At 47.1% G+C, this 16,811-nt stretch overlaps 1 protein-coding gene across 4 annotated transcripts in view; it reads right to left on the reverse strand.

Annotated features, from left to right (window-relative positions):
* The window catches only part of RBM19 (RNA binding motif protein 19), a 114,522-nt gene that overhangs the window by 30,057 nt on the left and 67,654 nt on the right, over positions 1-16,811 (reverse strand). For 3 of the 4 annotated variants that reach the window (XM_043497809.1, XM_043497811.1, XM_038373136.2), the window contains exons 22-23: positions 15,278-15,383; positions 6,707-6,827 (exon numbers count right to left, since the gene is read on the reverse strand). In XM_043497809.1, the coding sequence (XP_043353744.1) occupies positions 6,707-6,827; positions 15,278-15,383 (227 nt within the window). Of the gene's footprint in view, positions 1-6,706; positions 6,828-15,277; positions 15,384-16,811 lie in introns of those variants that run through there. The other variant, XM_043497812.1, reaches the window with a different exon arrangement.

A 16,811-nucleotide genomic window follows, 5' to 3' on the forward strand; every position in this document is an offset into this window, starting at 1 on the left:
GGATATGGAATATTCATCACGTTTGTCCTGCCCAGACATTTGCCTTATTCTAGTATGTGCAGAAACTTCCATGACACGTTAATTGTTTGCTCACATTTCTATGCAAGTTCTATTAATAACCAGGAAGAGAGCCAGGTGTACTGTAGTCCAGGCTTACGTTCTGCAGCTCTGCCTGCATAACACCGCCAGTGCAGCGTGATATAGACGGGCACCACCTCATTATACAAGTCCTGAGCCTGACGTGACCAGAGTCTACAGATATATTCAGTGAATACAGACCACTTGCATTTCTGGGGCACTTTTGATCCTAAAGGATCCCGAAGTGCTTTGTAAACTATACAGGCATCACTTCACTGCCCACAGAACGGCAGCCCCTCTGGTGTGGCAGGACACAGCTGTTGAACAATGCACAGTAACGCCGCACAGAGTTTAGGGCAGGAAGCAAAGAATGCTCTATCAGCCCAAGGAAGGGACCGCTGTGCTGTCAGTACGCTGAGGACACCGAGCTCCGATTGTCCTCCTCAGCTGTGGATAGTAGAGCAGAAGTGGGGACCGGCATGCAAAGTCATTCACTCCCGACAATACAGAAGTGGGAGCTTTTTGGCGGAAGGGAGCACTTGGAAGAACTGGTAACAATAGTGACCTCACCCTTAATGTAGGATGTCTGCTCTCCATGTCTCAGGGTCCTGCTAGACTCATCTCTGCTCCTGGGCACTCAGAGCCTGGGTGGGCAGAAATGCCTTTTCCTCCTCCTCCTCCCTTTCCTCTTGGATGCTGCCCTGCTCATGGTGGTACATGCCTTTGTGCCCTCAAGGCTAGGTTACTGCCACAGGAGGACTCTGAAAGCCACCTGGAAACCACAGCCAGTTAGGCAGATAGCAGCCCTCCTCATAAGCAGTATTCATGTTGGTCCACCCAGGGCTGCACGTGCTTAGACGAGTAGTTTTCAAACTGTGGGTCGTGACCCAGAACTGGGTTGTGGAATGTCCGCAGGCACTGGGTCACGGCGGCTCCTATCAGCACTGCTGACCGGGCTGTTAAAAGTCCCGTTGGTGGTGCTGACCAGCTAAGGCAGGCTAGTTCCTACCTGTTCTGACACTGAGCTGCGCCCCGGAAGCAACCAGCAGCAGGTCTGGCTCCTAGGCAGGGGGGGCCACAGGGCTCCATACGCTGACCCTGCCCCGAGCATCAGCTCCACACTCCCATTGGCTGGGAACCAGCCAATGGGAGCTAGAGGGGTGGTGCCTTTGGGTGAGAGCCGCGTGGAGATGCTTGCGCACCTCCACCTAGGAACTGGACCTGCTGCTGGCCGCTTCCGGGGCGCAGCATGGTCTGCGGTGTCAGGACAGGCAGGAAGCCTGCCTTAGCACCCCCGCTGCAACGCTGTCCGGGAGTGGCCCGAGGTAAGCCCGCACCCCAATCCCCTTCCCCAGCCCTGAAAGCCTCCAAACCCGGAGCCCCTACCTGCATCCCATACTCATCCTCAGCCCCACCCCAGAGCCTGCACCCCCAGCCCAGAACCCTGACTCCCTCTTGCACCCCAACCCCCTCCCACACCCTGAACACCTCATTCCTGGCCCCACCCCGCAGCCCTCACCCTGCACCCCAACCCTGAGCCCCTCCCAAACAGCAAACCCCTCATCCCTAGCTCCGTTGGGTCATGAGCATCAACAATTGTCTTCAACTAGGTCGCCAGAAAATAAGTTTGAAAACCACTATGCTAGACTGTCTGCCCGTCTAACTCTGGGTCTGTTTCAAGAACACAGCCTCCATTCTTTAAATCCCCAAACTTGGACTTGAGTCTGGCTCTCCTGAAGATCATCTCTTGCCTGCACCCTGCCCATGCCTACCCTATATCACTGAGGCTGGCAGAGCCCGCTTTCAAACTAAGAACCAGGAAGCAGAATGCTACCTGGGAGAAGGCACCAGGTAAGATCTCTCCTGCTGGATTTCCCCTACCAGGTAAATGAGGGGCAATCATGGCTGTGCACACTGGACACCACACCCCGCTTCCTTCTTGTCAGTGAGCAGCTTTGTTACAGGGACATATAATCTGTCGAGGGATGTAATCAGTTCAGGTCCAGGTGCCTAGGTACTATGGGGAAGGGACCTTAGAAATGCATGCAATAGAACAACATTGGAAAGACCGCAATGACTGCTACTGGAGACTGGCCAGGGTTACACAGCTGTCACCCCTCTTCTTGTGCCATGGGATCTCCAATGACCACACATGGTCAGGACCTTATTTTGACGTGTCACCCAAAACATAAAACCACCAGTACAGCACCCCCAGTACCATTAGGTGCTATGTCAGTGTCTACTCAAAGCATCAATTACTGTCTCATCAGCACCACGTCCTGCAGCAACTTTGAATCTTTGGTGGGGTCTCCCAATCCAAGCAACCACCAGCTCTGACCCTATTTCGCTTAAGACTGGACAAGCTCACAGCCCAAGTGAGCCTGGGGAGAAGTGGTGGTGGGGTGCTGGCATGGCTGCCGGCTGCTAGTGATGCAAGTCGTATTTGAACCCAGTTCTCCAGGCAAGAGCATTAACCCACAACACTGCCTTACCTGCATTTAACAAAAGAACAGGAAGGGGGGCATTTTTTTAAAAAAAACAACCTGAGCGTGTAGCCAAACAAAGCCATTTCCCTTCTGCCTGAGAGGCCAGCAAACAAAGATTTCTGCATCAGATTCTTTTGGCACTATTGTATGAGCTCTGCTGAATTCACAGGCACTGCAGCCTGCAAAAGGACTGAAAGCTTCTCTCAGCCACGAGCCTGCTGTTTGAACCGCACTCTGGATGAATGAGACACAGCCGGCAGCTTACTTACTTTCCTCTGCTATGTTCACTTCTCTTCCTCTCCCGAGCTCCCTCCCACGCACATGTCCGCCAGAGCACCCCCTTCTTTGCTTGCTATGTGGGTTTGCTTTTAAAATCCAATTCAGGGGAGGGGGAGGGACAGAAGATGCTGTACCCAGAAAAGCAGAGCTTTCCGCCTTCCCTACTGATGCTTTCTGCCCTCTAAGGCTGCTGATCTTTGGAGCGACTTATGCTCCTCTTTGAAACGTCTACTGCATTGCAAGATGCCGTGTTCTCTGTCTCTTGGGAGACACAGGAGAAAGAAAACAAGGCTGTGTTCTACATGGCCAAGGGCCCAACCCCTGTGGGTAAAAGCACGATATAAGCTGCCCACAAATTCAAGGTAAGGCGTACACACTGGATTGCACATAAAAAACCTGGCTGTCCCATGCATTATCTGGAAGAACCCCGGGGTGCACTAAATGCAGGGGAAACCATGTGCTTCAATGGAAATGGCTCGCTGGGAAGCAGAAAGAAAGGAGAAAAACGGAGCGTGCTCTCCGCAAAGGAGGCAGCGCGGGGCCTCAGCAGAGCGAAGCGGGTTCAGGTGGTGTTTGTATGTTCACAGTATGTGTGCCCCCAGCAGGAATGCTCACGGCTGGCAACAAATGAAAAACGTTCTGCTCCATGACTCACTCTCACTCTGCTAATCTACACTGTGGCCTTGCTTGATGGGTGCTTGTGGTCTGAATAGCTCCCTTATCGGCCAGCGCGGAGCAGGAAACACGGCTGGAGAGACGAGCACGTGGGTGGTTATAACAATCTGTGCCACAGTAACAACTAGCTGCATGGCAAGATGGGATGGAGGAAGTCAGGGGAATAAATGGTGAAGCAGCTTTGGATTACAATCACCAATGACAAGAGTTTGGGGCTCTCAGACACAGACATGTAGACTTTTTATTCCAACAATCATTCAGAGGACAGTATTAGAGTCCCAGCACTGGGCTAGACGGGAGGGTCAAAGAGGTTTCAGAGCAGAACTGCAGTGCATTGGCACAAAGCTGGGTATTGCACAGTGCAGACCCACAATATGCCTGGCTCCACCAATGGAAAAAATTAGCCCCTCCCCACCCCCAGCTAACATGCTATACTGACCAAAACAATGCTGAAGGTGCATCAGAGAGGCTGCTGATGGAAGGGAGAGATGCAGCTGCAGTTTACCTATGCTTATTTCTAGCCCTTCCATTTTCTGCAATATTACAGCAATGGTATGTGTTTCCCACATGTTCCAACATGGCAGACCGAAGCCACACAGAGCCTGGTGGAACACACTTCCCATTCAGCTCCCAGTAACGCTGTCAGGTTCCCTTTGGGGGTGGCTTTGAAGGACTATATGCTGGAATAGAAAGCTCCAGGCAACTACGAGATGAGCTAAGTCCCAGATATAGTCACACTGGGCTCTCAGGCAACCACTGAACCCAGGGTCCAGAAGGGGCATTGCTATTAAATATGTATATTTCAGAAGCACCCATAGGGCTGAATTTGGATCAGGGCATTGTACAAACACAAGAGGCTTACAATCCAAGTAAAGAAACAAAATCAGCATCGCTGGAGGGACTGAATCCACCAACCTTTCAGTTAACAGCTGAATGCACTTGCTCACTGTCCGACAGAGATGCTTGCTCAAGAACATTCCTTTTAAGTAGATGCCCTCACAGTGGACTCCAGGTTCAAGCCCTGAGTCCAGTCCAGTAGGTCCAGCCTCTTACGTATTTCCCTGAAAACAGGGCTAAGCACAAAGTAACTGAATGCCAACTAGAAGTAACAATTAGCCAGGGGCAGTTGCCAGTGCGCATGTAGGAAGGGCAGGGGTTGAAGTCCAATCAGTCTGTTTCCCTATCTCCCAGCACTCTCACACCAAGAATGATTCAAAGCGAGACACTGCTCTTATTTTCAGTTCCAAACAGATGTGGCTTACTGAACTGTCTCTTGTTCCACAGCTAAGATCCTGGGGACATGGTGCCAGTTTGGCTTCCAACTTCTATCCACAGCAGATAATACAAATGCTAGGACATTAAGATCCCAAGGACTCAGGGAAAACAAAACCAGACGAAGAACAAGCGCAGAGAAAACAGTGCACCTGTTAGAGCCCAGTGTGACTTGTTGGCAGAGCTGGCTGAGGGGGAGGTTGACACAGCAGGGAGAGCAGTTTGCATTTTTATTAGATCTGCAGTCACCAGGGAAAGTCAAGATCCGTTTTTAAAATGACCCCTCGAGGTGGCACAGGGGCTCTGGAGACTATGAAAACAGAGGGGGAGGCAATTCTAAGTATATTAGGGACAAATAAATCACCTTTCTTGCAGCTCCCTTCTCCTCTAGGGTCACCTTGAGGAAACCTCTTTCCCCACCTTACATCTCCAACTCCAAGTGCCGTGTCTGGAGCCATTTATGTGCACAATTCCTCCCCCTCGGTGCACTGACGCCCCCTGGTGGTTCAATTTTGTTGGCAGGCATTTGCACATGCCAGGCCTTCCTTGTGGTATCTAGGTTACACCAGTGGCTCGCCTATTATTTCCAGTGCTCACTTGCTTTCCTGCCTCTCACCAACAGCTGACTGTCACCCCTTCACATTCAACAGCTGGTCCATCTGGAGGGATCCAACCACATCCCTTTCACTGGAGACTGTCTTCCTAACCTGAATGTCTGTCAAGAACCACTGCCCATGCAGTCCTCTATTCCAGGGTGGGGGAGAAGTGAGGTTTGCTTCTCATCGCCATGTACGTAAACTGATGCTTTCAATGCTTTCCTGGAATTACCCATCTCAACCCTTTTTTCTGGAGGCAGCTGGCATGTGTATGTTGGGGGCAGATTGTGCTGAAAGGCTGAAGGAGGAGCATTGATCTGCATTATAGTCCTTGAACCCAGGGGAGAGCTTCTTACACAAATATTTGCCAACCAACGCATTGGCCCTTGTCAATGGCTGTCAATAGAAGTCTGCAGTAGGGTTATCTATGGAAATGTCGGCTTCTGGAATCTGATCCAAACAAGACTGTTCAACTCTCAACTTCTTATCTGTTCCATTTTTACCTGGACTTCATTCTCCTCCTTCTGGAGGCCTGTATTTCTTGTAAATTAGTCATTCCAGGCACTAAACATGCTACCTTAACACACAGCATATGGGGATGTGGCATTTCAGGGTGCCAAAGCACATATCATGCTCTAATGTAGAACTCTTCATCAGTAGATTTCGAAGTGCTTTACAAAGGTGGTTAGTAGCACCACCCCCATTTTACAGATGCAGAAACTGAGGCTCGTCAGACCACTGGCTGGGCCAGGAATAGAACACAGAGTCTCTTAAGTTCCAGCCCAATGCTCTATCCACTACGCCATAATGCACAGTGCCACTGCCTTATTACTCAGAGCCATGGGTATCAAAACAGCTTCCTGACCATTACCACCTCATCTCCTATATGGGATGCCTAAATATTTGGAATTACCCACAGCATTGTCAGACTAGTGAACCCATATGGACTGCAGAAAATCATTTCATGGATTGACTGCTCCAGTGAGTGCATAAAAGGGTCAACATACAGATGCATACAGGCAGGCATGAGCAAAGGAGTATTCAGGATTTCATGCCACCTTTCCTTAGCACAACCTTCATTACCAGGGTATGGCTTCCCTCCATTGCTCCTCAGTGCGTTTTACTCTACAAGCACAGGAAACATCCTTGGTTTCCACATCCACCATGCAATACACCTTGCAGTTATGTTCTCGGGTTCCACCATCCATTTGCCAACCCATGAGAACAGACAGCTCCTGGGAAAGAACGGTCTGACCATGCCAGATAGGGACACACTTGTCTCAGATGTATTCACCATCTGGCTGGATGCTACTACATTACCGTGAAAATGCTCAGCTGTTTTCCGTCTCAGGGCCTCCACTGTTTCCTCCGTATCAGCCCACTCCAAGACCAGCCTCCTGCCGTACAAGTGTGTGCTGTGGCACAGGGCGCTGAAGGCTTTCTGAAGGTTTAATAGGGCATGGGGGAAAAGAAATTGCATGTAAGGAAACAAACTTAATATCTGTATGGGTTAAGTAATAGACATTGCCCTCCCTCCACCTCAAAAAAACCCAAAACCAAATCTACAGGGACTCCTGGAACCCCAAGACATCCAATTGTGGGGGGAGGGGGCATTACATAAGAATGGACATACTGGGTCAGACCAAAGATCCATCTAAGCCAGTATCCTGTCTTCCAACAATGGCCATTGCCAGGTGCTTCAGAGGGAGTGAACAGAACAGGTAATCATCAAGTGATCCATCTCCTGTTGTCCATTCCCACCTCATGATCCAGACAGGGTGCTGATGTTCCTAAACACCTGCATTATGGAGTCTTCCCCTTGAAATCCAACTACTCAAGGGGTACATCTACACTGTAATAAAAGACCTGTGGCACAGCCACAACTGGCCTGGGTCAGCTGACTCGGGTTAACTGGGCTCAGGCTGGAGCCTGACCTTTGCAGGGTTCTTGACCTCAGGCTCCAGAACCAGTGTGAACATCTACACTGCAATTTTACAGCCCCTCAGCCAGAGCCCCACAAGCCTGAGCCAGCTGACCAGGCCAGCCACAGGTGTTTAATTGCTGTGTAGACATACCCTTGAAGACAGCTCTCTCTCCTAGGAAGAGCAGTCTTCTGCAGCATGGTATCTTACGAATGCATTTGGTGGGGGGCAAGGGGAGGAGACATAAAACCGGGTGCAATTGAGAAACACTGGCACAGGTTGGATGTGCCATTCTGCACTGCCTCCAGGCATATGTTTAGCGCAACACAACAGCTGTACAACCTGGAGTGTGGTCTTCTGTTTAGAATGGGAGCAGTCATCTAAGTCTCTCACACCAGGAAAGGTCAGACTACATGACCACAGTGGTCCCTTCTGGCCATGGAATCTGACAATACCGCAGACCATGTCACTCTCCTGGTATGTCACAGTGAGAGAGTGAAACACAAGCATGATTCCAGAGCACAGCTTTATGATTAAGTAGGTCCGCTGAGGCAATGCATTTTGAGAACTCCAGCTACTTGGGGTAAGAAGTCTTCACTTCCACTAAATTCTGGTGATAGCATAAGTCACGGGAGCAAATCCGGATGCATCAGAACCCCAAAATAGAATTGCCTCCTATTTCATTGTTGTGTTTTTGTTTCTCATACAGTAAAAAGGTTTGAATGTTTCCCTATTTGCTATTGCTAAAGAACGTGAGGAAGACTATGACCTCACACTGACACTGAAGGCACAAGTGCTGGCAGTACCATTAACACAGCAGACTTTCTAGATCCTCAGCTGATCAATGGGAACGCTCAGGAAACACTGGCTTGATCCTTGGAGCTGTGCTCGGAACATTGCAGGAGTGCGCCCCATTATGCAAACACACAAAGTCAGCATTTCTATAGCTCCATTCATTCCAAGGGACTGCAAAGTGCTTTAGAACAAGCCCAGACACATTTAGGAAAACTAAAATATTCTCATAAATGTGTCAGATAAGACTGAAATAAAACATGTTTATAAGGTTTGTAAACTGACTTCTATGGGACACCTACAGTGACTTAAATGTATGTAGAGTGAGAAACGAATCAATTTGCCAGGAAGTGAAATTGCAGCCATGTCTGGGGTGCAACACAAGAGCTTTTTAACAGCATACACTACACAACTACTCAGGACAGGATTTGAACAGCATATGCAATTAGAACAGTGACAATTTAGACAGACAGTATTGTAGGGAGTTACTCAGACTGGCACTGGGTCAGGATACCAGAATTATCCTAGTCTGACTCCTGTCTCCTACAGTGACCAGTCTTAGAAACTTTAGAGGAAGTTGGAAGAATCTTCCTAATGTCTCACGTTTGAACCCAAGCCCCCTTTCCATCCTCTCATAAATCAGCCTGACTCAGCTCAGCAAACACCCAGGAACCAGATCTTTAGACCCTGCTGAGGGACGGGTCACAGCCTGAGTCTCACTAGGACTCAGGTCCAAGTCCTTTCTGTCATTTTGCAGTAGAGATAAAAGGTCTGCATAGTGCAGTGTGAGTGTGAGAGCATGGCTGTGAGACCTGGGTCCAGCAATCGTAAATCCAGGTTTATCATGCAGCTTGGACGTTCAAGCGCAGGTATGGACATACCGAGTCCGCAAGTCCGGGTCCCGCAGATGTGGGTTTACCATGCAGTGTAAACATACCCTTAGGGACTAACCTGCCAAAGAGGGGAGGAAAGGGGGAGTATTATTTTTCTTACTGGCCCTACTTTGTTGATGGCTGGTTCCTACTTTGAAGCAGGCAACGTTATAACCTGCATATACGTTTATCCAGACATAACCATGGATGTTCTTATCCACATAAATGTGTAATCCTTTTATGTGACTCCTACAAAGCTCCTGAAGCAATGAATTCCACGGATTAATTATCTGTTGCATAAAAAAAAATTTGCCATTTCAATATATTGCCTGTTTCAGTGAATGTCTCCCCCATTCTAACATTCTAAAAGAAAAGTGCGAACAGGAGCTCCTGATTTGCCTGCCCTCCCCCCATTCATTATTTTATTGACCTCTCATCTCTCTCTTCTCCTCTATAAACTATATGATCCTAAACTGAAAAAGGATGGATGCATTAATTTTCAGTTGGGTGTATTTTCTCCTCCTAGTACTTTTGCAGCTACAGCTGTTTTTATTTGCCGCCGCTGTTGTTTTAAAGGCCTATTTTCACATGGAATGTTACCCAATTAGCAGAGCAGTGTGTTGGCTTAAACAAATAGTCCAGGGGTAGGAGGAGGACTCGGGAGCAGGGAATTGTGATGGCTGTTTACATTGGCACAAAGAGCAATTCCACCCCTGGCAAACAACTGTAGCTCTAATCACTAGGTCTCATTTGCTAATTTATACTTTTTAATTTCTCACTTCCCACAACCCGAAGAAGAGAAAGGCTGTATTGAGAACAGCCAGGAATGAGCACGTATTGCCAGGGCAGCCATATTTTGCCCTACTGGGGGGTCCAGCTGGTAACCTGCCAGGCAACTGGGCACCTCATCTATATCAAATGAAGCTGTCTGCAGCCACCTGTATTGTTAACGCAGGGTGCTGCCCGTGGAGACCACAGGTCCCAGCATGCTGGGATGTTCCATCCAGTCTGCTTGAATATGTTAACCCAATTAGTGTTCTTTATTTCTGTGCTCAAATATATTGACTTAATTTGTATTGCCAGTTTACAGATTTGTTAATAAATGTGAGCATTATTGATCGTTTGTAAAAAAACAAAAAACACTGCATGCTGGGAACTATAGTGTCTGTGGGACCACCTTCAAGATGACCTCCAAAAGAAGGTGCAGGGGAAAGAAAGATATGTTTGTGCCATTTTTTTATTTCTTTAGGAGATATGAAGAAGGCCTACAAGGATATTTTTCTTCTTTATTTTTAATCCTCCTTTTTTTTTTTTAAACATTAGAAATTCAGGTCATGTCTACATTGGAAGACTATGAACAACCAGTGAACAAGAAAGATATTGCGAAGTCACCAGAGAAACCATGCGTGATATAGACGGACAGTGATTTTTTTTCTATTCAGACCGTTTACATCTCAAGATCCGAGAAGGCTCCTCTCAAGCCTGCACCTCTGGAATTTCTCCAAAAGAAAACAGGCAAGATGAGACTTGACATTCCTGATATCACTAATATAAACTGAGAAAAAAATTCTGATGTTCTTTATTCATCATAAAGGAAATGAACAGAAACCTAACACACTCTCTCCGTCTCAGGTCACCTTTTAAGAGGAGGTTGGGTGAATTCAATCCTCAGGATCACACTTTATCCCCATCCGACTTACTGGCTGATAACCAGAGCTGTGGCCAGCTGTTCATCCAAGACTGAAACTCATTGGAGGAGACTTCTAACCTTCCACTTACTAGTATCTCTTTACATCGATACACTTTTAAAAGCTCTAGGTGCCCTTGATTGTTGAAAAATGCAAATCAAAAAGGAACTCCACCATAACCAAGCAGCAGCAACCTCTGCTAGTACAACCCAAGCCAGGTAAATGAAAATATAAAGCATCCTTCCCTCTCCAACTCTCCACCACCCTTACGATTCTCCCTGGCTTTCAAAATGCCTTACAGCTTGCATGAAAACTACAGGCCTAGTGTTTAAGGAAAAAAGGACATGCTCATGTTTAAAACCTTGCTTCTGAACCCTTGTGGATCTGATTTTACATTGTTTGGTTTAGCTTAATGTATCAGCTCGCTATGGCAGGAATTCTTTGCTAGCTAAGTGCCATTTACAGAGTCCTAAAATTACAATATGGCTTTGGGAGAGTCAGCCAGCTGAGTTAGAGTTGGCTGCTCCATGTGCTGTGAATAGACTAAATCAGCCTAATGCAGTTTTCATTTGGAAATTTAAACAAACTGCACCCCAAAATGCTTTATAAAGTTCAGTAATAAATTAAATGTTGCTTATTTGTAATCCACTTCCAGGGTGCTCATTAAAAGGCATCTAGAGCCCATGCAGATGTGAACCAACAGCATACAAAACATTTCCAAAAAAGCCTAAAGAAAACCAGCTAGCTAAATCCAGAACATAGCCAGGAAGCACCAGACACATGCTCAAAATGTGCTTCCTGATGAGCTATTGAATTGTGGTGCTGCTGAGAGTACTGGTGGCCAGGTCCTGGAAAGGGTTAGAGAGGAGGCAGGTGTTGGATAAGCCAAAATGAACAGGGAAAGATAGAGAGAGGAAGAGGTGGCCTAGAAGGTGGGGTGGAACAAGTTGATGGAAGGTGTTTTGAAAGCCAGAAGGGCAATTCTGAGATGGATTCCAAAGCCAAGGGACAGCTAGTCAAGCTGTTTGAGGACTGGGCTGTGCAGATGGAAGAGATAGTCTGCTTGTAATGGTGTCTGATGGCCTGGGGATTTGGAAAGTCATAGATCAAGAGACTGGACCGCTCATTTAATCTCCCTTCGGTGCTATTCCTCACCATCTCTAAACACTGTTTTAATTTTGGGGACACTGCTGCTTTGCCTCTTCATTCCCCATTGCCCTATTAAACACCCAAGTGTAAGAGCCTTAGGGCCAGAGTCATTAGAGGGACAAAGGGTTGATAACATTAGACTGCTGACAAATTTCCTTTCCTTCCTAAAAAGGAAACAGTCCCAGTTGAGGACATTCCCTACAATGCCAGCTGAGCTCAAGTTTGTTTTAAGGGTTGAACATCTTTCCTGACTGGGCAATTTCTATTTGGAGGCAGATGTATTTTTATATCAGCAGGGCGGAAGGAAAGCAGAAACTCTGCCTGCAGTATTAGCTAAAAACAACCCAACTCTCTGCAATGAGTACTCTAGGAAACATACAAATAAGTTAGTGTTGCTTTAATCAGAATCAATGTGCTTAGCAACACTGATCTGGGCAAAACAAATTCCTCCATGCAGCCACAAAACCAGATACCTTTAAACTTGACATCCATCTTTCAGAAGAGATGTAAACCAACGACCTGGCCTGCGGTTGTTAAAAATCCCAAAGTGCTTTTTAACAAGAGTCAGGATGTTAAAAACTGCTGCCCTGGCTACATTCCAATTCTGATCATTCCTCACTTTCAATTATTAGAGGTGATACCCTTCAGTTCCTGTTCTAACGAGTCTAGGGCTGCTGTGTTCTGCAGTTGTGTCATACACCAGAGGTGACTGCATTTCAGTAGTGGATTGTTAATCTTATTATAGGAGCATCTTGAGGTGATCATGGCCCCATTGGACCAGGAGCCGTATTAACAAAGTGAGAGAGAGAGTCCCTGCCTTGAAGACTTTACAATTTAAAAGTCAGATGGGAGGTTCAGCTTCAGTAACTCAATTAGAATAGCACCTTACAACAAAAGCTTGCTATCACAGGCTACTTGTGGAATAATGTCCTACTCATCGTGAGCAAGGGGATCAGAATCTGGTTCTAAAAGACCCATTTGAAACACAATGGATTCTGAGAGAGAGTTAGGTACCCAGTTCCTTTAGGCTGTTATGAAAATTCCAGTTCACTCACTCAGAGTCATTGGAATTGCCTTGCGAAACAGGTGGACAAGGCAGTTCACAGGAACTAAGAGCACTTTTATCACACAACAAACATTTTATGTTTACAATAGGTTCTTCTTCCACAGTCCATAACAGTTCAGCTCAGAGGTCTCTCAGCCTGCCTCCCACCTCTCTAGTTCACATAGCACTGAACTGGGAGCCAGTTATGCAAGGGTTTACAATACACAGAATCCTACTCATCGATACGTGGTTCATTCTTTTCTTGACAGCCAATAGAATGAACTTGCTGTGCACTTTCTTAACACAATTAAATCTCTCAAAGAAACAGAAAACAAAGCTATTTTCCTTAAAAGGAAGAAAAGCACAAAGCTCTCTCTCTATGGGTGGCACACTTACTGTATGCTCAGAATCTTAGCAAGACCAGGCAGGGCAATGCCCCAGCACTACAGAATCTGTGCACTCGAGAGTTACTGCTTTGTTGGTGTCTAGGGACGAATGAAGTCACACACTGGACTACAGATCTGAGGGATGTTGCCCAGGGGAAACCTGTAACAGGGAAGTCTGCCCCTTTAGGGGCAGGGGGCCTGGGGACAACCAGCCCTGTTTTGAGCCAGGGCCTCTTTAAGAGCAGATGCTCGGGCTTGGGAGAGGAAGTAGGGTGGTTCTGGTGGCAGGCCGTGGAAAAGAGGAAAGTCTGTGGGAAGACTGGGGATGAACTGCCAGGGACAGGGAGTTGGATTTACATTGAACTGTTTTCATGTTAAGTATCAGAGGGGTAGCCATGTTAGTCTGGATCTGTAAAAGCGGAAAAGAGTCCGGTGGCACCTTATAGATTAACAGACGTATTGGAGCATAAGCTTTCGTGGGTGAATACCCACTTCGTCAAATGCATGTATTGAAAACTTCCAGAGGCAGATATAAATATGCAAGCAACAATCAGGCTAGGGATAACGAGGTTAGTTCAATCAGGGAGGATGAGGCCTTCTTCTAGCAGTTGAGGTGTGAACACCAAGGGAGGAGAAACTGCTTTTGTAGTTGACTAGCCATTCACAGTCTTTGTTTAATCCGAAACTGATGGTGTCAAATTTGCAAATGAACTGAAGCTCAGCAGTTTCTCTTTGAAGTCTGGTCCTGAAGTTTTTTTTGCTGCAGGATGGCTACCTTTAAATCTGCTGTTGTGTGTCCAGGGAGGTTGAAGTGTTCTCCTATAGGTTTTTGTATATTGCCATTCCTAATATCTCATTTGTGTCCATGTTTTCATGTTGGGGCTTACTAAAGATTGTCAGTGCAGCCAGTAAATGTTGCCAGGGAGAAAGGGCCTGAACAGACTCTGGGAGTGGAATTTACTCTTTCCTGGGCCATGGAGACAAGCTGACAGCTTAGGAAGCCTCTCTGATGCATCTGTCCCCCTTACAGGCACAGGTGGCAGGAAGAGGAGCAGCAGAGCATAAAAAGCCAAAATCTTCGTTTTGAGGCTTGCTGCTTTTTTTTCCTGCCACAAGTCCCAACCCCTGTGCCTCAGGGTATGGGATACAGCAACTCATTCGAGACACTGTAGAAACACATACAACAGCCAGTAGAGGGTGCTGAGGTGGACAGGCTCAGCGAACCAATCTCCAGCCCCATTCAGGGCCCCTTTGGTTGGAGCCAGGCTGCCATCTACCTGACAACTGGGATCCAGGAATTCCTTGGATTATTCTTATATGTATAAGAATAGTATCTGCTGAGATTGGGGCTCCATTGTGATAGGCACTGTACATACACATAGCGGGAAACAATCCCTGCCCTAAAGAACTTAAATTAAATAGACCAGACAGACAAAGGGTAGGACTAGGGAAGTATCTTTATGCCCATTTTACAAATGGGAAACGGAGGCTCAAAGACGGGAATAACTTGTCCAGCCAGAATCAACCAGTGACAAAACCAGGACTGGACCAAGGAATCTTCCTAACTTCCAAACCTGTGTTCGTTCCTCCTGTGTTGTTATTCAACATCGAGCCACACAATACCATTTGGTGGGTTTTTACATGACAGCAGGGCTGTCACGACAGCTTCTCTGGCCAGTCAAAAACTCTACTCCTAGATTCATAGATTCCAAGGCCAAAAGGGACCATTGTGATCATCCAGTCGGATCCCCCTGTATGTGAAGGCCTCAGAGGGTAACTCCATAGTTTAGGCCTCGCTTACATTGGGAATTAGCAAACATTCCAACCATTGCTAGCCAAGCACCCAGGAAGATGCACCACTGCAAAATCCAAGTGCAGACAAGAAAAGCCACAGTAAAGTAAGCTACTGATTGCTGAAATCTGGCCTGAATCCTACCCTAGACAAGGCCATTGTTCTTTGAAAGGCCAGAAAGCAGACATAATTTGAGGGCTGGAAGGAGGAGGGACAGGGAGAGAGGACTGTGCCACTAAGCTCACCTTGGCATCCTGTTTGGTGAGGAAATCCACAAATCCAAAGCCACGGTGAGATCCTGTCCCAGCCATTTTCTTTGGCAGGCGGACGGTCTTCAGCTCTCCAAAGGTGCTGTGAATAAGAGACAGGGAAACAATACTTTGATAAAAACCCACCTCATTTATGAGCCAAGGCAGTGCCATTACAGGGATGCCCCCTTTCATGTAAGCCTTGCAGGCATTACAGCTACAAAATGATCACTGCAGGCAAATGCAGTACCATTTCTTTAGGCCACATTTAGTGACAGATCTTGGTTACTGAAGGTCTTCCAATTGGACACTCCCCAACACAGCAGAAGACATCTTTGCAGTATCTGGCATGTTTCTTCTCTCCTGGGAGGAAAGTGAAGATTTGTGCTGTACCACTGTACACAGTGTTGAACACACAAGTACATCTCCTCCTCGTTAACAGTTTAATATTAGGCAGCAGCACACACAGCCTCAATTTATGGTGAACTCCCCATTCCTTTCAGCCGTTATTTAAAATCAGCCACTGTACACAGGGCACTGATGTGAACCAGGAAAGGACAGGAGCCCATGGGGATAGAAAGCCATGCCAGGCAGGCTCACAGTGCTAGCACGGTCTTTCCAGGAACAGCTCCCCTATCTCCCACAGGTTCCACTCCTCACTCCCCATGGACGCGAGTATCCTCTGAGCAGCGTCATAACTTGTAAAGCATTAAAGGATCAGGCAGCTGACTCTAGTTACCTCCCAATCCTGTTCAATGGGCTTCTCTTTTCAAGCTATTTTCTTAGTTCAGACCCCTTGATGGGCTGGGGCAGAGGGAAACGTAGCTTGTGAGAGCTGAAGGCTGATTCTGAGTACTTTACCTTCTCCCCACCCCCCCCCGGAGAGAGAGAGAGACACTGCCATTTTAGAAATTCCGCAAGAGGCCACCTTTCTCTGCAGCTGAGCTCTAGCTCCCTTTCTTTTCTAATGTCCAGTTATCATACCCATATGAACAAATTGCAGACAATAAATATTTAATGTGGACTGGGTTTGAATAGATGTGTTATTTTATTTGAAAATCTACACACACACACACACACACACACACAAAGGGGTTGGAGATGCAACAATGCCAAAGAGCGACCGGGACTAAACACAGTAAAGGCCGTAAATGCTCTCGTGAAATGATATAAGCTAAATCCAGAGAGTTAACCCGTTGCACTGGCAGCATGACCAGGCATTCATCTATCCAATTTCCTCAGGCAGTGCGGTGTGTAAATGTAGCATTATGAATCCTCAAAATGAATCTGCACGTCTGCTCCTCGTAGCTCTTCTCCCCCCCCTGCAATCCCCCTTTGAGATGGTGCTAAGGAAACAAACAAACAGAATAAAACAGAAGAGATGCAACAGCCTTGGAGAGCAGGAGTGCTCAAGTCTAAACGTGGCAGATTTGGTGGTGAACCAGTCTCCCACAAGGTGGCTGGTGGGGAATTAAGACAACAAGAACTCCATGTACTTCTCCATTATTATTTGTATTAAAGTGGTGCCTGG

The sequence above is a fragment of the Dermochelys coriacea genome, chromosome 15, assembly GCF_009764565.3.
Source record: "Dermochelys coriacea isolate rDerCor1 chromosome 15, rDerCor1.pri.v4, whole genome shotgun sequence".
Lineage (NCBI taxonomy): Eukaryota > Metazoa > Chordata > Testudines > Dermochelyidae > Dermochelys > Dermochelys coriacea.